Here is a 24,179-nt window from a genome sequence, read left to right on the forward strand (position 1 = left end):
TGTTGCTGCTGGTGTTTTGAAGGAAGCCCTCTTCAGTTAAAAAGCTTCATCAATAGTTTTCAGCAATTCCCTGAACAAATTTGCTCATGTGTTGCTGCTTGGTAAAAATCATCACAGAAGTTCATGGTGATATAATGCTCTAGGAAAAATAAAGCAGGGGAATTAACTAAAACATTCAAGTTCTTTTTTATATGTGAGCAAATGACATCTACACCGTGAGAGAAAACGGGACCCAGCGGCGCAACGTCGTTAATCAGGCCTGGGATGTAACCTGGCAGAGCAAAGGTTTCAACCACTGCCAACATGATATTGGAAAGCTTTTCCGAAGAGGCAGTGCGTCACGCTACTCTCTATTAGGTGCTATTTTCGTCCTGCCCTGGAAGACATTCATCCACCATCTACCCACCCTGACAGCTCCCAATAAACCCACCACTCCCATTCATCTCCACCTCTTCACCCCACCTCCACCATCTCTCACCCTCCCTCGCTCAGTCGTTTTCCTCCGCTTCTCTTGCCGGACAGCTTCGTGAGGTAAAAAAAAAAAACAAAAAAAACCTGCTTACTTGAATTGTGGTTTGCGCGCCAGTGCGGAATACAGTGCCGTGATTTTTACCAGGGCATCACTGTTTACACCATTTTAGTTATTTTTCAGAAGACTTCCTGCCATCTATTTAGACTGATCTCTCCAAAGAAAAGGTAAGAAATTCACTGTTGAGATTATTTAACTGAGATGATTTAAAGAGATCAATAACGCAGCCCGGCCTCATGGAGCAACAGTATCAGCGCATTAAGGCACACTGCAGCGTTTTAAACTGAAACCTATGGACGCACCTGTTTTAGGTCCATTTTAATAAACTGTGTGCATGTTTTAGTCGACGTGTTGCCTTTGGAAACAACTACTGGGCTTTTACGCATGGAAGTAAAAAAGAGAAATGTGCGTGCTGAAATAAGTGAAAAAGTTCATATAAGCGATCTTAAAATTATGTTAAAAATGAGCTGAAATACGCCCAGAGAGTATACTTGCCAAAAAATAAAGAGAGGAGCAGTAAATTGAAGCAACAAATAGCGCCAGATGGACACGTTTGGACACGTTTTTGGTTTTCCTGACTTTTGAACTTGTAAGTTGTTATTCCATTTTTTAAGCGCGGGGGATAAAATGGTCGTATTATCTTATTGTGCTCGTAATCAAACTGTAGCTCTTCACTAACCACTGCAGACGGTACTCAGATTAGATTTAGATAGAGGCTACAGACGTTTTCAGTCTGAAAGATTTCAAAATGTAATAAATGTTTTCCTTTGGCATTAAAAACTGTTTATTTAAAAAAAAAATTCAAGCTTAAATTAGACAAGTATAAATAAACGCATTTGTTCGTTTTAGTCAGGAAAATGATTAAATGTTTCAAGTTGTTAAAGCAGTTCTTTAAATGGCTGTGCGTAAAAATGAGGCTTTCTTCTCTACCTTAGCCACAGACAAAGCCTTTGTTATGGGGGTCGGTTATAATCATTACTCATTTTTAAAGTGTCAACAAATGAAACTTTTCGTATTGCTTTTGGATAAAATCCTTTCAGGCTTTTTGTTGATTATACGCTCCATGCTCCAATGCGCAAATCTACTTTCAGCCAGTCAGGACTTTATAAAAGGAAAAACTGAACTGTCTTGGGCTTCTGCAGACATTTTGCTCTTAAATTTATGCCAACTTTGAATATTAATGTATTTCTTTCTGTTTCCTTTCAGTGTCCTCTATGTGGTTTCAGTCCGCTTCCAGTTGCACTTGATCCCAGCGGGAAGCTGAAGAGGAGATAAAATGACGATCCACGTCGAGGGTCTCATAGCCATCGTGCTCTTTTATGTCCTGATCCTGTTCGTGGGGATCTGGGCCGCTTGGAAGAACAAGAACTCTGGAGTCGGTGAAGGCGGAGACCGGAGCGAGAGAATTATGGTCGGGGGAAGGGACATTGGGTTGTTCGTGGGGGGATTCACAATGACTGGTTAGTTGTATCCAGAAAAGGCGATGCATTTCACTCCTTGTTCGTATTTTACGCACAGATGGCAGAGAGGCCACGGGTATTCCATGGCTACAAACTTCTGAAATACACACAAAAACTTATTACTTCAACAATGAATATTTTTCTTCCCTTTGTTCTTCAGCCACCTGGGTGGGTGGGGGCTACATTAATGGAACAGCAGAGTATGTCTACCTGCCAGACTACGGTCTGGCCTGGGCTCAGGCACCGTTTGGTTATGCTCTCAGCTTGGTATTAGGTAAGAATCATTGTTGTTTCATGTTCACTTGCATGTATGGTGCATTCTTATAGTAAAGTACATATGAAAAGGCTTTTTTAAGTGACTGCCAAACTGACAATTATGATGATTTTTATCACCAAATAATATTCAGTGCACTAGATTGTAACTGTAGCCGGTTTTCTGTCTGTAAATACAGGATTGAGTCCTATAGTCTCTTTCAGAAGACGGTGCATGCATAATGTATGATATGGCAAATGCACCTCGTCTGAATGGTATTTGTCCAAACTAAATTTCTGACATCCCTCAGGTGGCCTTTTCTTTGCCAAACCAATGCGGTCACGTGGATATGTCACAATGCTGGACCCTTTCCAGCAGATTTATGGAGAAAGGATGGGGGGACTGCTTTTCATTCCTGCACTGATGGGAGAAATCTTCTGGTCTGCTGCCATCCTGTCTGCCTTGGGTGGGTGCTGCTTATTAAATGACCTTTCTAGAGATTTAAGATTGTAATTTTTACTTGACTCTGAATGGTTGTACTGCCATGCAGGTGCCACTCTCAGTGTGATCGTGGACATAAACATCAACATGTCTGTGGTGATCTCAGCCCTCATAGCTATCTTTTACACACTCGTTGGAGGACTCTACTCTGTCGCATACACAGATGTTGTTCAGCTCTTCTGCATTTTTTTGGGCTTGGTGAGTTAGAGATTAACAACTACCCAATAACTTTGAAGTGAAAACATCCAGGGTACTCACTACATGTCAAGAAATGAATGCAGATGTAATGAAGGCTGCATTGAATGAATGAATGGTTGCATTTTAGGGACGTTGTCCTGCAGGATTGGAATGTATTTAGCTCCATCCATTTTCCTATCAACTCTGAACAGCTTCATTGTCCGCACTGAAGAAAAGCATTTCCGAAGCATGATGCTGCCACTACCATAGTTTTTTGTGTGTTCATGTTCATAGGCAATGTTCCTCCACACTAAACGTTTTGCATGTTGGTCAAAAAAATAGGTCTCATCTGATCAGAGCACCTTGTTCAACATGTTTGCAATGTCCCATAAGTAGTTTATGGCAAACTTTAGAGAGGTGTAATCATGGCTTACTTTATAAATAATTTCTTTCTACAGGATTTTTTTCTACAGAGTTGTGAAGCGTAAGACTAGTAGTTGTAGTTGTGTAATGCTACTGTTCTCTGAGGCTTTTACAGAACAGTTGTTCTCTGGGGCATTAAATTACAGACAGCTGAACTCTATTTTCTAATGAGGTTACTACAAAAGTCATTTGGTTCTGATGGATTTTATTTAGGGGTATCAGAGAGAAGAAGGATCAATACAAATGCACATCACATTTTTCAGATTTTTATTTTTATTTATATTTTTATTTATGTATGTTTTCCATCCACTTTACATTTATTCATTCATGTGTATTGGTCTATTACACATAAACTCAATACAACACATATAGGTCTGTGGTTGTAACCCAACATCAAGGTTAAGGGCATTAATAATTTAGCACAGGACTGTATATTTAAAAAAAATGCACAATGTTCTAAGATTTGAATCCACTTTTGTTTTCTCCTCTTCATCAGTGGGTCAGTGTGCCTTTTGCCCTTTCCAATCCTGCTGTGTCAGACATTGGCGTTTCAGCCAAGGAAGAAGTCTATCAGTCACCATGGCTGGGCCAGATTAAGCCTGAAGACAATTGGCTTTGGGCAGACAACTTCTTTTTGCTGGTAAGCTAAAGCTTTTATAAGAGGATCCATCATTAAATGCTGTATTGCCTATAAAGAATATTTGAGTCTTGGAGAGAGTTCAGTATTGAAGTCAGCGCATTTGTTTTATGGGATTCACTTCTTCAGAGGTGACATGAGATATTTAGGCAACTGAATGTGATGCATTGGTTTGCAATCTGTATTTACTTTGTGTTTCCATCTGCAGATGTTGGGAGGGATTCCCTGGCAGGTCTACTTTCAGCGGGTTCTTTCTGCCTCTTCAGCTACCTATGCTCAGGTTCTCTCTGTCCTTGCTGCCTTCGGCTGCTTGGTCATGGCTGTCCCATCCGTTCTCATAGGAGCTATTGGGGCTTCCACTGGTAAATTCACACACACATATACACACACACACACTAATTGTCTCAGGGTAAAGTGTGCCCAAATATAATTGGTTATTCTTTTAAACAGTTCTTATAATTATTTGTAATATTGCCAAAAAGTCATAAAAACAGACTTAGTAAATGAGAGATAAGCACTGATGGATATCTAAAAAATGTCTGTAATTTCATCTGACTCCTAATGAAATAACTTGTGGTGAGCATTTTAGGGTTTAGCTGGGTGGCAACAGGAGCAAAGGACTGGAAGACAGTAAAACGCATTAAAGATGGACAGCGTATTGCAAAAATATTCACACTGTTTGAATTTTTTTAACGTTTTGAAACATTTCAACTACAAACTTTTTTGTGATAGACTAATACAAGGTAGCATTTTTAAAGTACCTGAAAAATAATAAATAGTTTTAGCTTATTCTTACTAAGACATCTGAAAATGCGGCACGCATTTAATCAGGAAAGCAGCCAAGAGGGTCCAGTAACTCTGGAAGAGCTGCAGAAATGCTTAGCTCAGGTAGGAGAATCTTCCCATAGGACTTCTATTACTCATACACTCCACATTATCTTGATTTCAACATATCTACTGTGAAGTGTAGAGGTGGCAGTATTATGCTGTGGGAATTCTCTTCCTCAGCAACTCTTGGGGAAGCTGGTCAGAATTGATGGGAGCATGAATGGAGTTAAATACAGGGCGATACTGGAAGAAAACCTTTTAGAGGCTTCAACCGATGACGCTGGGGTGGAGGTTCACCTTCCAGCGGGATAAAAACCCTAAAAAAACACCAAAAGCTACATTGGAATGATAATGCAAATGACTAGAAGTAATTCTAGTGATAGGTGGTTGTATAAAGTATTGACCTAGGGGGATGCTCTACTTTGTGTTGGTCTGTCACTATAGAATCCTAAAGAAAAAATGTAGTTTGTGGTTGTCTTGTGCCAAAATGTGAAAAGGTTAAATGCATATAAGGACTTTCTTAACACATTCTAAGATCAGTCCCTTATCATAAAGAATCCCTGCCACAGCTGAATGGATTGCTCGGTGTTGTGTTTGGATTTAAATCACATATTGATTCATAGATCATCCTCATACACGAACACGTAAATTGAGCCGGTAATGAAACATCACAGGTCCTAGAGTCTGATCCTTTAGTCAAAATAGAAAGTGTGATCAAAGGCAGTGCCATGCCTGTTTGGGTTGTTTAAATCCCTGCAGCTTTCTGTTTTTTTAATCAGATGTGTACATGCCGTTTCATACAGTGTCTGGAGGCTAACCAGCAGAGGGATCCTGAGAGAGTGGGCAGAGAAGACAGCTGTCAGACCATGCAGATTTATTTAACATTACATCTGAAGAAGAGCTAATTAGTTTGGTTCCTCTGAAGATTTTTCATGTGTAACCACTCTTAAACAGTTGGTGCTTTTGAGTATCCAGGGATTGGAGAGAAAGACACACATCAGGGAGCAAAAAGAAAGTGAAAATCTAATGGAGAGAAGGCTGTCTTTCAAAAAAAAAAACTGGAAAATAAATGTGTCCATTTGTTGTTATGCTGGTAAGCCTGGTGATAGATATAATTACATAAAAGAAGAGAAAAAGATTTAGACACATGCAGGAAGACAGAAACCATCTGACTAAAAAAAGCAGTAGCTCAAACTGCACATGAGTTCAATCCTTCAGGACAGGGTTAAAGTCAAGTCAAGTTTATTTATATAGCGTTTTTCAGCAACAAGGTACTCAAAGCACTGTACATGAGGAAAAACATTACAATGATACAGAAAAACAAACACAGAAAAACAAATCAAATGACACTAATAATCCTTAGGAGTAATAATAATTAATAATCCTTCCGGGTTTACTGGTAGAAATTGGTTCCAAGCCACTCTTAATAATAAAGCATCTTATGCTAAAAGAAGATGATAATATTAATATTCTCATCATTCCACTGAATTCTAACTAGGGAAGCTGAGTCAGTGGTCCAAAACAGCTTTAATCCACATTTTCAGGTGCTAATAATATATTGCTTTTACTGGTACTGAAGGGTTAAAGTATTTGAGACATTTAGTACAGATACAACCTCAGTAAATTATCATCCAAGACTATGTTATTTCAGGAATTCAATTAAAAAAGAGAAACTTAGATTTATTCCACACAGAAATAAAGGCTTCTCCTAATAGAGTTCACTTTCAGGTACATTTTCTGTTTCTCAAAAACAGCAATATCTAATTAGCTCAATGTGTCATGTCTTATCAAGGAATGTGTGCAAATGCTAATGCATTATCACTGAAATGACTTTAAATCAAATTCACTATTGGAATAAAGTTTATTTAACATTTTTACTTGAGGAATCTGCATTTCTTTAACTTTGTCACTTTTTTCTCATATCTCAGATTTGTTTCTTTTTATTTTAAGCTGCCAAACAGGGTTGAACTGATAAGCTCCGCTGAATTTCCACCCACAGAAAACTCCAAGCCCTTTTGTTTTTCTGCAGCTAAAACGTGTATCCACAGGGAGGCTCATAATCAGATTTAATTGTGAAACCTTTTGTCTGAAAAGCCTTTGTTTAGAGAAAGGAGCTTGGAAGATTTAAACTAAACTTCATTGCAAGGCTTTTTTTTTTTTCCTTTTGTTTTATGTTTTCAAAAATATGTTTTTCAGACTGGAACCAAACAACTTATGGTTCCCTCGCTCCAAAGGACAAGGATGAATCCGACATGATCCTTCCCATAGTGCTTCAGCACCTCTGCCCACCCTACATCTCCTTCTTCGGACTAGGAGCGGTGTCGGCAGCCGTGATGTCATCAGCAGACTCATCCATACTGTCGGCCAGCTCCATGTTTGCTAGGAACATTTATAAGCTCGCCTTTCGACAGTCGGTAAGAGCATCAAAAATTACTCCTGGCACACAAAGTGAGGCTCACCTCTCTAATAAATCAACATTTTATTAAACGAAGGCAACCCCTTTACTTTCTCCTCCAGGCTTCGGACGGTGAGATCGTTTGGGTGATGCGCATCACCATCTTTGTGTTTGGAGCTCTTGCTACAGCAATGGCACTATTAACTGGATCTGTATATGGCCTTTGGTACTTAAGCTCTGACCTTGTCTACGTCATCATCTTCCCCCAACTTCTCAGTGTGTTATTTGTCAAGGGCACCAACACCTATGGCTCCATGGCAGCGTATATCTTTGGGCTCTTGCTGCGCATTGGTGGAGGGGAGCCTTACCTAAAACTGCCTCCATTCATCTATTACCCCGGCTGGGTGACAGTGGAGAGAGTTCACCATCTCACTGGAGATGTAGAGTTCTTCGTCCAGCAGAGGTTCCCCTTCAAATCCGTGTCCATGGTGGCATCTTTCTTAGCAAATGTGGTCTTCTCCTACCTGACAAAGTATTTATTTGAAAGTGGCATGCTGTCTCACAAGTACGACTTCCTGGATGCGGTCGTGTCCAAGCATAGCAAAGAGATCATGGATAAGGCCACGCTGGTAAGCAATCATGATAACATTATTCTTTCAGAGATGGCTCCGGTCAGGCAAACCCTGGGAGCTGCGCTTGCTGGGACCTTCACCAACACTGAGGTCCTGAGCGACGATGACGTGTCAAGTCCGGAGTCTTTTCACAGTGAGAAGTAGACAACAAATCGCACAAAGAAAACTTGAGCCGAGGAATGTGAAAGGGGAAGAAAGAATCAAAAGGTCAGGAAACTTGTTACTGCCACACTGTGAGCCAGATCAGCAGAAACCTTCTGTGGCTTCCAAGTGACTCCACAAGTTTTGTCGGTGAACTGGTGCCTCTTCCATTTGTTTATATTTCTTCCCTAGAAAGTACAAAGCTCACAATTATGTTTGTTTTGCCGACCATGGCTCTGTGAATTTACAACCATTTTCATTTTAACTGCTGCTACTGAGGTCAATGCTATGACTTAGGGAAACAGTTGTGAAGAATAGTTGTGTAGAAAAAATAATTGGTTGCTGGGTCAGAGAAAAGAGCATTAGGACTAAGAAGCAGTGTTTATGTCTGGTTGTCTAAGTTCAGGTTATGAATGTTGATGCATATACAGTGCCTTACAAAATTATTGTTATTTTCCCCTTGAACCTTTCCACATTCGGTCATGTTACACAAAAACATCAGTGTATATTTTAAGATTTTATATGATAGACTTACAGAAAGTTGTAGGTCAGGACGGAAAATGATCCCTCCTCCCATCCATCCAAAGTCCTTATGCGCTTATCCGTGCATCTGTTCCATACCTTGTAGAAACATATTTTGCTGCTGCTGCTGCGGTACATCTCCTCTAGCAAATTTACACACTGGAAATTTGGCCGTTCTTTGCTCCTTAGGTAACTTCTGAAGTCAATTGGTTGCACTTATTTAGGGGTGGCTGAATACAAATGCATGCCCTACATCTCAGATTTATATTTGTAAAAAAGTTTAAAAAAACATGTATGATTTCCTATCTACTTCACAATTATGCACTACTTTGTTTCGGTCTATCACATTAAATCCTAGTAATATACAATGTGGTCTGTTGTTGGAACCAAACAAAATCTCAAAGGTTCAGGGAAATACGAACATTTTTGCAAGGCACTGTATGTATGCCTGTGAACAAAGCAGCTTTAGATGAATGGTCCAGGATGACCTTTTAGAGTTTGCCTAGGAAGTTATTTTTATTAATAGAGCAATAATATTTAAAAAAATTTCTATATATATATATATATATATATATATATATATATATATATATATATATGTATGTGTGGATGTATATACATACAGGCCCATTCGATATATTTGAAAATTACTGTTAATTTATTTCAATATTTGAAACACATTATATAGCAGACAGGCGGATGTTTTCAAGCTTTTATTTCTGCTATGATGATTTATCACTTACAGCTAACAGAAGCAGGACATTTAAGATTAGGATATTACATCAGACCAATAAAATCATTTTTCATACAGAAATGTGGGCTTAATAAAGTATGTCCAATACGTGCTTAAAGGTTTTTATTTTCAAAAGGCACTTTTTAAGCAAACCCCATCGGAAGTTATATTCTAATTGATTGAATTTGAGAGTATATATATATATATATACACACAAAAAATAAATAAATAAAGGGAACACTCAAATAACACATCCTAGATCTGAATGAATGAAATATTCTCATTGAATACTTTGTTCTGTACAAAGTTGAATGTGCTGACAACAAAATCACACAAAAATCATCAATGGAAATCAAATTTATTAACCAATGGAGGCCTGGATTTGGAGTCACACACAAAATTAAAGTGGAAAAAAACACTACAGGCTGATCCAACTTGGATGTAATGTCCTTAAAACAAGTCAAAATGAGGCTCAGTATTGTGTGTGGCCTCCACATGCCTGTATGACCTCCCTACAACACCTGGGCATGCTCCTGATGAGACAGTAGATGGTCTCCTGAGGGATCTCCTCCCAGACCTGGACTAAAGCATCCGCCAACTCCTGGACAGTCTATGGTGCAACGTGACGTTGGTGGAGAGAGCGAGACATGATGTCCCAGATGTGCTCAATCAGATTCAGGTCTGGGGAACGGGCGGGCCAGTCCATAGCTTCAATGTCTTCATATCGCAGGAACTGCTGACACACTCCAGCCACATGAGGTCTAGCAATGTCCTGCATTAGGAGGAACCCAGGGCCAACCACAACAGCATATGGTCTCACAAGGGGTCTGAAGATCTCGTCTCGGTACCTAATGGCAGTCAGGCTACCTCTGGCGAGCACATGGAGGGCCATGCGGCCCTCCAAAGAAATGCCACCCCACACCATTACTGACCCACTGCCAAACCGGTCATGCTGAAGGATGTTGCAGGCAGCAGATCGTTCTCCTCGGTGTCTCCAGACTCTGTCACGTCTGTCACATGTGCTCAGTGTGAACCTGCTTTCATCTGTGAAGAGCACAGGGCGCCAGTGGCAAATTTGCCAATCCTGGTGTTCTCTGGCAAATGCCAAGCGTCCTGCATGGTGTTGGGCTGTGAGCACAACCCCCATTTGTGGACGTCGGGCCCTCATACCATTCTCATGGAGTCGGTTTCTAACCGTTTGTGCAGACACATGCACATTTGTGGCCTGCTGGAGGTCATTTTGCAGGGCTCTGGCAGTGCTCCTCCTGTTCCTCCTTGCACAAAGGTGGAGGTAGCGGTCCTGCTGCTGGGTTGTTGCCCTCCTACGGCCTCCTCCATGTCTCCTGGTGTACTAGCCTGTCTCCTGGTCGCCTCCAGGTTCTGGACACTACGCTGACAGACACAGTAAACCTCCTTGCCGCAGCTCACAATGATGTGCCATCCTGGATGAGCTGCACTACCTGAGCCACTTGTGTGGGTTGTAGAGTCCGTCTCATGCTACCACGGGTGTGAAAACACCACCAACATTCAAAAGTGACCAAAACATCAGCCAGAAAGCATAGGTACTGAGAAGTGGTCTGTGGTCCCCACCTGCAGAACCACTCCTTTATTGAGTATGTCTTGCTAATCGCCAAAGATTTCCCCCTGTTGTCTATTCCATTTGAACAACAGCTATGAAATTGATTGTTAATCAGTGTTGCTTCCTAAGTGGACAGTCCACAGAGGTTTTATTTACTTGGAGTTATATTGTGTTGTTTAAGTGTTCCCTTTATTTTTTTGAGCAGTGTATATATATATATATATATATATATATATATATATATATATATATATATATATATATATATATATATATATATATATATATATATATATATATATATATATGTTCGTATATAATATGCATAATATAATTTATTTGTCATTATTCATATACTTCACTGCCAAGTAAACAACCCCTACTGCATCTTCCACTTTTTAAGATATGATCAAGTGATCAAGATTAAAATTCACAGACAGATGCTTGGAGACAACACAGCTGATCTTAGTCTTTTTTTGGGTGTATGGCAAACATTTTAGTAAGACGTTGGTTTTGGATAAGGTATAATGCGCTTGCTCTTGAAGGGTAATATGTGGTTATTTGCTAAAAAACAAAAAAGGCTCAGTTTAAAAGGAGGCTGAATTTCATGAACTTTCGGTGACAAATGATAAATATTAATCATTGCAGCTTTAACATGTTCACATGTTTTGATGTTCAGATATTTTGAACTTCAACACATCAGCATAGAAGTATTTGCTGACCGAGGACCAATGAGTGTCCTTGGTTTTTTACCAGATAAAAAAATTCTTGTTTGTCTTGATAATCAAAGCTCTTGTGCTGTGTGTTGTGGCAGCTAGTCCTGATGCACATGAATGTTTGTGTGTAATGAGCTTCTGCTGTGCAATTCAGACAGACCAGACCTACTTATTTCTTCAACTCCTATACTTGTGTCAAAAACAAACCCCCATTTAAGGTAGTAGAGTTTATTCGCTTTGATTTTCTACATATAGAGATATGTGCTAAGTTTTGGCTCTGGTTGCTAGGGTTCTGATGCTCTAAGGGTTTTCAAAGGTTGTGCATCGCACTTTTAAGAATAATAAAAATATGAAGAACAATTATAGATTAAAAACTGCTTATGTACATTATCCCTTTGGCTTTAATGCTTTTGTACTGATAAATCATCAAAAATAAATGTAAAATATACAGCACCTTGCAAAAATATTTATACCTCTTGAGGTTTTCCAGATTTTGTCATGCTCCAACCACAAACGTTAAAGTATTTATTAGGATTTTATGTTATAGTAATGCATAAGTAATGCATAATTGTGAATGAGCAAAAGAGTAATTCTCATGTGGATTTTGGGTTGGGTTCAGGTCTGGACTTGTAACTTTGTTGGTATGTTTAGGGTAATTGTCCTGCTGGAAGGTTTTTTATGGGAAGAAACTTGTGCCATCAGAAGCTGAATTTGAATTGGTCAGACTGAATCTGCATTTGTGTAATTTGAAATTAAATGCATTGGTTTGAAAATGAATTTCACTAAACCGAAACCGAATATAATCTTTTAAAACTGAATTTGTTTGCTTTGAAAATTGCTTTGCTTTGTATTGAAAATTCAGTTTGATTACTTTCACTTTCAGGTCTGAAATTCAATTTCAGTTCCAAAATTCAGTTTTTTGTGTCACACATCCGGGTCCTTGAAGCCAGATATTAATCAAACACAGATTTACTGATTCACGAATGTCATTCACTATTGCTGTGTCCAAATTTAGGACTGCATTTGTAGACCGAAAACGTCCTGGATGAGGCGACAAATGCAAGGTTCCAACAAATGCGTCCTTCTTATCCCCAGATTTGAAGGATGCGTCCAGTGTATCCTCCGTGTCCCACCCTATCCCATGATTCATTGCGGGTTGAAGTAGATTGTTCAAACGGAAGTAGCAAAGGCCGGAGGAGAGAGAAAAGCTATGAATAAAATTGTTTATATTGCGCATTCTGTGAAACAACTGAACTTTTACAGTGTTTTTAGACGAGAATGTAATTGTGTAAACCTAAAATATCTGATCAGTTTATCAAGATATCGCTTAATTACACAAATGCGCCGATGTGTTACTGTTTGACCATCATTTGTTTACATGACGCTTCTTATAGATTTGACTTGGTGATTGACATCCGCCAAACTCATGTATGCTGCTCTGCTCCAGCTCAACATGCCGTAAAGGAAGTATAACCTGATGTGAAACGTAAATTAATGAATCTGTGTTTGATTAATCTGTGGCTATCCTTAAGGACCCGGATGTGTGACACAAAAAAAAATTAATTTTGGAACTGAAATTGAATTACAGACCTGAAAGTGAAAGTAGTCAAACTGAATTTTTAATACAACGAAATACATTTTAAAAGCAAATGAATTCAGTTTCAAACCATTAAATTCAGTTTCAGTTTAGTAAAATTCATTTTCAAACCGATGCATTTAATTTCAAATTACTCAAATACAAATTCAGTCAGAGCAATTCAAATTCAGTTACTGATGGCACAAGTTTATTCCCATAGCTTTTACTGTGGGAATGAGGCTTTGAGGGTTATATGCTGTGTAAGTTTTTTGACATACATGGCATTTTACAAATTTAATTATCAGACTAAAGGCGACAAAACCCAACTGTAAGTCAAAGTTTTCAGATATTCAGTTCTAAGACATTTTTTTTAATAATTAATCATTTTCTACAAAACAAGTAACTCCTACTTTGTTCTAGTCTGTAACATATAATCCCAATAAAATACTTAAAGTTTGTGACAAAAACTGAAAAAGTTCAATTGGTGTAAACACTTTTGCAAGAAACTGTAAATAATACATTGGTTTTACAGAGGGTTTAGTTTTGCCTTCTTTTACTTGACAGCCATTGCTCTTCTCTTCATCTGGGTTTTATTAAATTCAATTTTAATCAATGTTTTTCTTTTATTTGATTTGGGAAGGAATTTTGAATCACATCAGCAACCATTAAGCACATGTAAGGATTCAGTAGTTGTCTGGAAATCATGAAAACACATACTAAAAAAAGTCTGTATCCTGATCTGCTGATATAAAACTCATGTCAGCATGTTCTGAGCATCTCTGATGGTTAATTTGCTCATCCTGAAGCTTTATTGACTGCTCAGTCACTTCAGGTCCACAGAGAAAGGAAATGATTGTTGCCCCCAGGACAGTGTTAGTATTACCTGTCATTATTGATCCATCCCCAAGTTGAATATCCCTCAGGACATTTGATTTATACTGCAAGAATAATCACATTGGAGGTTAATGAGGTTTCCTTAGCAGGTTATATACAGTAATACAGAAATTGTCCTTCTTACCAGTTAAGTATTCAAATACTTATTCTGATATCAGCTCTCGCATGGTCACATGCTCACATTTTTAAGAAAAAGAGTTTTCAAACAGCAGCATAGAATAAAACCATGAAACAGTTTTCTTAGGCAAGCTGTGATAAAGAGGTTTGCTTTATCTCATTTCATAAAATTCAAAGATATTCAGAGATGCAAGTATTGAACCGCAAATCCATTGCAAATCCAGTCAGTCATTTTTTTGCAAAATGAACCTATCCAGATTGTAGTGCTCCCTAGTGTTGGATGTTTACCCAACAGGATGCGATACCTCAGTCATGTTTTAGGTTTGGGATATGAATGTTAATTAAATATCTGTCTGACTTAGTTTTTAGCCTGTTAGCCATGAGACTTTGCTCTTACATCACTTACTACCTTTGTTTAGATTACACAAATCAGTTAGCAGCTCTCTATTCAGCTTTATCCTCAGATACAATATACAGATTTCTAGGTAATTTCTTCTTAAATGCTGCTGTGAGATTTCATTACACGGTCTAGCAGGTTTACCAGTTTTTACTTTAGCCGTAGTGACACCTGTTGTAGGGCACTACTTGAGTCTCATTCACCCAAGCTCACAACTTTACAATTGCTAGATGACCACTCTTCCCACTGAGCCACAGTCTCTCAAAGTAGTTTATTCCTGCTTCTCACTGTAATTTAATGCTCTAGTCTGCCTGACACCAAACATTTAAATCACAATCAGTGCAGAACCTTTTCATAAGAAAAAGAGAGTTTTCAACCTCAATTTTGGTGTCGAGCATTCCTCTTCCTCACATTGGTCACTAACCCTAAAAGCACTAAAACAGCTCTCAGACGTGTGTGTCATGGTGGTAAATGACTGCACTGCAAAGTTAGAATAAAAAAGCAATAAGATGGACATATTTTGTGTTGTACATCTACTTTTCAAAACAATAAAACATACTTTTTTCCCCCTAGCCAAATAAATCTGTATTAAGTCTCTTTACCATTCAAAGTGTGAAAATTAGCTCTCGATTGCCAAGCAGGAGAACAAAAGTGATATGATGTAATGATGTAAATGTGCGACATATAGTATCCGCTGACAGGTTACGATTCAGCATTACCTGCTTCATCATAGTTGCAGAATTGATGATAAGTCACTAAAACAACAGCACCTTCCTCTAGATGACTCCTTGTCTTATGCTTTGTAAAGTGTCTTTTTGCACTTCATTGTGAATGTTGATGGTCCTCCGTATGGGTTCAGTGTGCCATTCATGTACAAACCTGTATACAGATAAAGAGTCCGTGTCATACCTGGACCGACAAGTTGTTGCTCCATGTTGTTACAAAATGTACTGGTAATAATTATGCTGTATTTTTCTGTGATAAATGTATATACATATATGAAGCATAAGGACAAATTAGTTTACTTTTAAATGCAGCACTGAAGAAGATGTTTCTCTATTTATTTATTCATCCATTGTCTATAAGAGTACAGTTGTAAATGTGGGGTTAAATAAATTATATTAATTTAGCACATTTTGCTCATTTTTTATACTTACACAGTGTATTAAATTGGTTATGTTACATTTTGTGTTTGGCACATAAATGTGTTAATAAATGTAAAATAGCTACTTCTTTAAGAACAAAACCTTTACATGCATTCAGAGAGCTACTCATAGGAAAAAGATTTCATGACTGTTGATACAATCATATAATTAACGTTTTGCTTGTAAAGGATTATGGTTCTGCTAATCAAATGGCCTTGGTTTACTTGTTCTTGGAAAGAGTGATCACCTGTATTAAAACAGCCATTTTGGTGAAGGTCTGGAGGATGCAAGTGTGTTTTCCCACAATGCCAAGAAGGAAAGACATAAGCAATGACCTAGAAGCAACAACTGTTGTGGCCTTTTAATCTAAAAATGGTTATAAGGCCATTCATCATTGAACAACTAGCAAGGTTATTCACAAGTGCAAAAAATTTAAGAAAGCTTTCAATCTTCTCCGGATTGGATTTCCCCACTTTATCCCAATTTCATTCCATGCAATGATCACAAAAACTGCAAAAATCCAAAAGCTCCATCTCAGACTCAGCATTGTAAATGTCAAAGTTTCATCTTCCTTCTTTAAATAATTTTACAGTCACTGAAGCTACTGGAACAATGTCCTTAGGGCATTTAAGACCAATGTAGAAATGTTAGACTAGATCAACATAAACAGCTCCTAATAATTGTCCAGCATGGTGTGGTGGAGTTGTGACGAGTTGAGCTTGTTTGGCATGTATCTGATCTGAACAACTTGCAGTCATTGAGATGACCATGAAGTCATCTTTACAGTGATGTGATCTGGACCATGAAAGAGGACAATGATACCAAACAGCAGAAAATCTACACCGGTACAGCTACATTTTCTAAACCCATTTATCCTTGTAGGGTGTCTATCTCCGGGGGTATTTGGCCAAAAGGTAAGGTGTACCCTAAACTGGAGGAAAGGATACAAGACATTTCATTGTCAAAATCAAAAAGTCCTGACCTCAACCTATTTGAAACTATGTGGCGGGACCTTAAAAGAGCTCTGCATAAACAAATGTCTATAAACTTCGATGTAATAAACCAATGTGGTGAAGGATGTCTCTACAGGGATGTAAGAGACTGAAGAAATAAAGCAAAAAACCACTTCAAGTTATTTCTGCTACAGGTGGAGGATGTTGGTCTTTAGTTATTCACATAACTATGTCAACCTGCAGTTAAGATATTGAGGACTTCTCACCTCTTTATTGCGCACTGCCTCTAAAAAATCAGAGTCCCTTTAGGATGCTTTACATAACAAATATAACCGACAGTCCTCCAGTAAATACAAATCTGTGTGTTTGTGTGAGCTGACTGAGAACTGGAAGGTTTAATCTCAGGGTTGCCGTCTGCTTGGAGGCATCAGTCAAAATGCCCACCACAGAACTGTATAACCGTCAAAAATGTCAGGGCTGTCAATACGCACAACAAAAACTTAAACTGATTTATTTTATCGGCACTGCTTTCACAAATCACTGAAAGCTTCAAATCAAAAGGTATCAAAGTTTTATGTCAAGTAATAATCACCTATAACTAACACTGGGGTAACTTTCCATAGAAGGAATGAAAGTTTACAAAGCTTTTTTATTATTCACCTTCACAAAAAATATTTATTTATTTATTTTATGATTCCTGAAAGCTTCCAAGTGTAACAAAAATGTTGCTGCTTTTTTTGTGTTATTTTAATCAGTTGTAACCACTACAATTTAAACATCACAGATTTGAAGCAATGAAAGAAAATGTCACAATCTTGTGTTTCCTGTTGCATTGTAATATTAGTTCCTGGATCTGTGGAGGACACTGTGAGTTTTGCTAATCTTCCAGCCTACTAAAACAAAATTTCCTGAGATTTAGCCTATTGTTTTTCAAACAAACGTGATACAAATACCAGCAGGACTGACAAACAACTATAGTTGTGTGAAGGAAAGTTGTTTTGAATATTCTGCACTTGTAGACTATTTTTCATGCAGTGGAAACTGGAGACTGATTTCAAAATCTTTCGAGTTCTCATTAAACCCCTTACCAGACTTGGGAGCTGCTACAATTCTTCTTTCTAAAAGGCCTCATGCAGCTTTAAGAGTCAGGAGTGTGATTCCCCCCCTCATTCACTTTTCAAAATTGGAAAAATAGGAGGACATTTCATTCCAGTAGTTAAACAAGCAATAAGTATCAAAAAACAAAATACAGTTATAGCAAAACTCGAGTCAAGCTAACAAATGCTACAGTTCAAAACTCGAAGTAGTTGCTTGTCTTTGAGTGTTATATGAGCTTAAATATTGTCAACCACAGCAAGACAGAGTTTTTTAGTTCCCGACTGCTCTTACTCACTGCAAAAGATGTCAACCTGTCTGTCATCATTACTGAAACACTGAAGATGACTGTTCACTTTCTACTCTGCAGGAACAACGCACACAGACCATCATACAAAGCCTGACTAGAGCAGCTGATACAGATCTGCATCTTCCAGCATCATTGTGCACATTGTTTTCAGCTGTGAATAACTGGAGGTCGGCGGTTGTAAAATGTACTTTTATATAGGAAAGTATCTTGCAAGACTTTGGTGAGTGCTTACGGTATATACAGGGGTTGGACAATGAAACTGAAACACCTGGTTTAGACCACAATAATTTATTAGTATGGTGTAGGGCCTCCTTTTGTGGCCAATACAGCATCAATTCTTCTTGGGAATGACATATACAAGTCCTGCACAGTGGTCAGAGGGATTTTAAACCATTCTTCTTGCAGGATAGTGGCCAGGTGACTACGTGATACTGGTGGAGGAAAACGTTTCCTGACTCACTCCTCCAAAACACCCCAAAGTGGCTCAATAATATTTAGATCTGGTGACTGTGCAGGCCATGGGAGATGTTCAACTTCACTTTCATGTTCATCAAACCAATCTTTCACCAGTCTTGCTGTGTGTATTGGTGCATTGTCATCCTGATACACGGCACCGCCTTCAGGATACAATGTTTGAACCATTGGATGCACATGGTCCTCAAGAATGGTTCGGTAGTCCTTGGCAGTGACGCGCCCATCTAGCACAAGTATTGGGCCAAGGGAATGCCATGATATGGCAGCCCAAACCATCACTGATCCACCCCCATGCTTCACTCTGGGCATGCAACAGTGTGGGTGGTACGCTTCTTTGGGGCTTCTCCACACCGTAACTCTCTCGGATGTGGGGAAAACAGTAAAGGTGGACTCATCAGAGAACAATACATGTTTCACATTGTCCACAGCCCAAGATTTGCGCTCCTTGCTCCATTGAAACCGACGTTTGACATTGGCATGAGTGACCAAAGGTTTGGCTATAGCAGCCCGGCCGTGTATATTGACCCTGTGGAGCTCCCGACGGACAGTTCTGGTGGAAACAGGAGAGTTGAGGTGCACATTTAATTCTGCCGTGATTTGGGCAGCCGTGGTTTTATGTTTTTTGGATACAATCCAGGTTAGCACCCGAACATCCCTTTCTGACAGCTTCCTCTTGCATCCACAGTTAATCCTGTTGGATGTGTTTGGTCCTTCTTGGTGGTATGCTGACATTACCCTGGATACCGTGGCTCTTGATACATCCCAAAGACTTGCTGTCTTGGTCACAGATGCGCCAGCAAGACGTACACCAACAATTTGTCCTCTTTTGAACTCTGGTATGTCACCCATAATGTTGTGTCCATTTCAACATTTTGAGAAAAACTGTGCTCTTACCCTGCTAATTGAACCTTCACACTCTGCTCTTACTGGTGCAATGAGCAATCAATGAAGACTGGCTACCAGGCTGGTCCAATTTAGCCACAAAACCTCCCACACTAAAATGGCAGGTGTTTCAGTTTCATTGTCCAACCCCTGTATTTGTCTGAGGTTTTGTTTGGCACAAGACATCAGTTAATTAACTGAAGCTATTAGGAGAGTGTGAGTGAGGTGAAGGACATCCATACATACTTAAATGATGAGATGAAAGAAAGATGCTGTAAAATGTATGAAAAGATGAAAGCCAACAAACCTGATGGATAAGGTGTAGAAGAAAATAAATTATTTTAAATAAGCTGGGTTAACAGGTTCACATTGCCTTACAAAAGTATTCACACCTCTTGAACCTAGGTTACAACCACAAACTTTACCAACTTTGCACATCTAGTAATTGAATTATTTGGCCACTCTTTACAAAAAAGCCCAAGCTCATTCATATTTCTGAACATCATTTTTAAAGTCTTGCCACATATACTCAAATAGATTTAGGTGTGGACTTTGACTGGGCCATTCTAACACATGATTATGCTTTGACCTAAACCTTTCTATTCCACTCCACTCTGCATGTTTAGGATAATTTTCCTGCTAAAAGGTGAGCTTCCACCCTGGTCTCAAGTGTTTTGCAACTACTAACCAGCTCTTAAAGAAAAGCATCCCCAGAGCATGGTGCTGCCACTATCTTGTTTCACTGTGGATGATGTGTTCAGTGTGGTGTGCAGTGTTAGTTTCCCTAACATTCGGCATGTAGCCCAAAAGTTAAATTTTTGTCTTCTTTAACACCGCTCTGTAAAATATTAAGAGTGAGATTATTGAAGCAGTTATGGACGCAACACTTTTGAGGATTTTAACCATAATAATTTTTTAAGAAGTGATGTATCCTTTCCCTTCCACTCCGCACCTATGCTGTACTTTAACTGAAGACTTTATTCCTTATCTTTAAGATTTTACCCATAGAGACTACTCCCCATATCTTGATGTCTACCCAGATTTTCTACCTCAGCATAAAACAAACACACACACACACACCTATATACACATGCAGAAAAATTGGGGAGATGGCCAGTCTTTAGATTCAGATGCAGCCATCCATCTTGATTTATGAGAGACATAAAACTAAAGAAACAATCAAATAAATAACCTAGACAGCACTGGCAGATATGCACATGCAGGCAAACACTGCGTATTGGCTGCCCGATTACCAGTGTTTTCGTGGGTGTGTGCGTTTCTGTGACAGCAGGGGGGTATTGGCAGGCTCAGACCCACTCCTGTCATATATCATCTTTAAATGACAGTGCTGTAAAGAATTACGGAGAGCCGAGTGGAGGAGAGAGGAACTGTCAGGGATCTGTTAAATAGATAAATGATTCTGCGCTGCTAGTCTGTTAGCTGGCAGCTGGTATCCCTTCCAATCAGAGACACATCCTGCCTCCTGTAACAGGTGCACATGAACCAGGGTCAGATAAAAGAACAATACACATTCTGTTTAACCAATTAGAAAATATAATTTAGTTTTTGATGCTATAATTCAGTTATAAGTAAATATGGTGTGATTCACATGTGAGTGTCTCACATCACCATATATGTTCTTTTATGTTAAATCAATAGATTTTCATTATACTGAGCCAGTTCCTCTGCAAATGCTACAGTAAGACTTTGATCCTAATTTCGGCCCAGCATGAGAAAAGTTTTGCAGCTGTTATAAACAGCTAAAATCCTTACAGCAACACTTTCATTAAATTATTTAAGGCCTGGTGCCTTACTAAATACATATGATCTGCTGAAATAATAATTATTTCTGGAAAACTCATTTTTGCTCTAGGAAATGACTGGAGTACATATACAGAACACAATATAAATTAAAGCTCCATTACATTTCTTCTCAGTCTAATGCAGTTATTAGTTTATTCTGAAAGGTTTTCTCTGACACTTTCAACACAGAATTAAACAATCATCAGAGGAATGCTAAAGAACGCAAACTTCATTATTTTTCCCCGTAAAATGGCGCAACTTTTCATTTTAATAAAAATCTTTCAAGTTATAATTTCAAACAGAATACATTTTATATTGGGGTATTCATTAGTCTTAATAGAACAATGCTTGAATTAATGATCATTGTGTCTCTGCCAAATAAAGCTATTATTAAATAAAAATTGACTGCTTTGGTTTGAAATCAAAAACTTTCTTTCACTAATGTATGAGCATCATTTCACCTGCCAGCTTTTGTCTTTTCATCTCAGCATTGGATGTTTATTTTTTCTTTCTTTCAGCATCTCATCTCCTTCAGCTCCTGCTGATCGACAAAGCCAAATATGCTGCAGCAGTAAAGCAGAAGGAAGATTTCCAAGTTGACACAAATGTATAAACACATAAAAAAATAAATTTGCACAAAATCGCATGTCCTTGTTTTTTTCACTCTCATGAATGTCTTATATAGAATTATATAAGACATATTTCCCCCCCAACCTGCTCGATGTTCCTTGCACATCCTGGCTTAAGCTAAATCACTCTGAGCCCCCCTCAAACTGTGGTGTAATACAATTTGTGCAAGGAAGGTTATGTGGGTTCAGCTGATTACGTTAGCATTCCACAGACAAGAAGCAGCTTCTGTCAGCTTTTCAGCAAGGGAAAAAACAAGCTTTGTGTAGCTGAGGATGGAGCTGTTAATTGGCAAGAAAGTTATGTTCTAAAAGCTGATCATCGATTTTCTAGACTGTGACTACAGCTACCAATAAAAAAAGTGTTGAATAGCCATTTTTGGCTTTAGGCTGTGTTAATAATTTGTCTCCCTCTACAAAACATAGCTCATTATATTGAGTTTTTGTGAAAAGTAATTGGAAACATGTATTTTCCTTAGTTTCATTCAGGAAAATTGTTGTTAAATAACCTTCTGTAACAGCGAAACCTTAGTAACACATTTCACATAATTCATTCCCTCTCTCCTCCCGGACCTATTAAGGCCTAATTGGAGCCAAGCTACTTACCACTGATGGGATCAATGAGAGAACCCACGTTGGATACACACCATTTTCATTACTCACTGCAGTTCAATACATGGGCGGCCACTGCAGCACTTAGTTAATCCAGCAATAATAAGGACATCTATAGAATATGCCAGATGGTAGAAATGGTAGTTTATTGAAGCAGAAACATGTCATACAAACTGGCCACCAGGATAGGCATCTGCTACAAGTCAGCTGAAGTAGCAGAGTATGTTTATATACACAGAGGCAAATCAAAATGCTTATAAAATACAATGTTCCAATTTATAGGGACAATGGAGCAGCTGAAATACAACAAAATGTGTTGTGAGGTTTTCATGTTTTTTAAAATCCTCATTATAAAATTCACTTTTTAGTAAAAGAGTTGATTTTCTTAATGCATCCAAGAGCCAAAGAGTGAGAATAATACATCACATTGTAAAGTATCTGTGTTTTGTCACAGCAATGCTTGTTATCCCTGTCTAAAGGTACCTGTCCAAAGGTATTGTCGAGAGTGCCTCCAGATCCCAAACCACAAGCATAATTTAATTCCACTATGAAGACAACCTTGTTTTAGCAGAGAAATAGTAGATATAATCATCCATGACTGTGACAAAGAGCCTGACTAAAATACTAACAATGTGCTTTACATTAATGTCTCAGACACAGTGTTTGTTGTCAGTGAAAATGGGGGGAAAATGAGTGGAACTCAGTGCCATTGCAGCTACAGTAAAAATATGTAAAATTGAATATAACTTAATTATGTTCAGTTTAGTTCAATGTATTTATATAGGGCAGATTTACAAAAGATGTTGTCTCAAGGCAGTTCACAAAAGTGATATAAATCCACTTACGGGTCTCACGCTCTGCCCTTACGCCGCTGTCACGCCCCAAATATGACTTTGTAACTTTTATGGAAGCTAATGCATGCATAATTTACACACTGCACAGCAACTCTACATTCTTGCTACATTCTCACACTACTCTCCAATTTTGCATTATTTGCTGTTATTTCCGCCTTTAACTTTGTTCTCTCTTTTCTCTTCCTAGAAGCTACACCTGGCCTGGCTCTGTGTCTACCTGTGACACCTTTCTGGAGAGGGGAATCGTCGAAGCTTCTGCTGGCAACAACTTAATGCTCACCCTCTACTGATGATCCACATAGCCCTGTCTTTTAGTGTTTAACCCTTTCTCTCTCCTAGACATGGCGATTGACTGAGCTTAACTGTAACAAACTCTATGTGCTCTCCTTCAGACTCTAACCTTGAAAACTGGCTCAGAGTTCTTTCTTTCTAGGTGAAACGACTAAAGGAGCTACATCCATTAACATTTACTTTTCCTTCCCATAGAAAGTACTCCTAGATCAGTGCTTCTTTGTTCTCTTTGTGTCTCTGCTCTGTTCTCTCAAACCCCCAGTCGGTCGTGGCAGAGTTTTTCCTCTCCACTGTTGCTACATGCATGCTCAGTATGAGGGATTGCTGCAAAGTCAACGCCAGTGACTGTCCGCTGTCTATACATGCTCATTTGGGAGGAGGGAATGCTGCAAGTCACTGACTGGATGCAATCTGCTGGGTTTCCTTAGATAGAAAAACTTTTTATCCAATTTGAAAAAAATAACTAACTTTGACTGCACTGTTCAATTGTTAGGATTAATTGGAATGTATGTACCTGACTGTTGTGAAGTGCCTTGAGACAACATGTGTTGTGAATTGGCGCAATGTAAATAAAACTGAATTGAATTGAATTGAATTGAACTCAGTTAGAGACTCTGTGTTTGT

The 24,179-nt window shown here is 38.6% G+C and overlaps 1 protein-coding gene across 1 annotated transcript; it reads left to right on the top strand.

The window, feature by feature from the left end:
- Positions 1-398: 398 nt before the first annotated feature.
- On the top strand, positions 399-9,018 carry LOC124871742 (high-affinity choline transporter 1-like). Its single transcript, XM_047371256.1, has 9 exons — positions 399-696; positions 1,736-1,989; positions 2,150-2,263; positions 2,553-2,708; positions 2,793-2,941; positions 3,840-3,983; positions 4,189-4,342; positions 7,005-7,222; positions 7,326-9,018. Exons 2-9 carry the CDS (start codon positions 1,806-1,808, stop codon positions 7,977-7,979), a joined length of 1,773 nt encoding a protein of 590 aa, XP_047227212.1. The 5' UTR covers positions 399-696; positions 1,736-1,805; the 3' UTR covers positions 7,980-9,018.
- The last annotated feature ends 15,161 nt before the right edge of the window (positions 9,019-24,179 follow it).

The sequence above is a fragment of the Girardinichthys multiradiatus genome, chromosome 7 (assembly GCF_021462225.1).
Source record: "Girardinichthys multiradiatus isolate DD_20200921_A chromosome 7, DD_fGirMul_XY1, whole genome shotgun sequence".
Lineage (NCBI taxonomy): Eukaryota > Metazoa > Chordata > Actinopteri > Cyprinodontiformes > Goodeidae > Girardinichthys > Girardinichthys multiradiatus.

Excerpts from the sequence above, each read along its gene's own strand:
- LOC124871742 (XM_047371256.1), top strand. The coding sequence starts at position 1,806 with ATGACGATCCACGTCGAGGGTCTCATAGCCATCGTGCTCTTTTATGTC. Across the intron at positions 1,990-2,149 it reads GGGGGGATTCACAATGACTG|CCACCTGGGTGGGTGGGGGC; the intron begins GTTAGTTGTATC and ends TTTGTTCTTCAG. Across the intron at positions 7,223-7,325 it reads AGCTCGCCTTTCGACAGTCG|GCTTCGGACGGTGAGATCGT; the intron begins GTAAGAGCATCA and ends TTTCTCCTCCAG.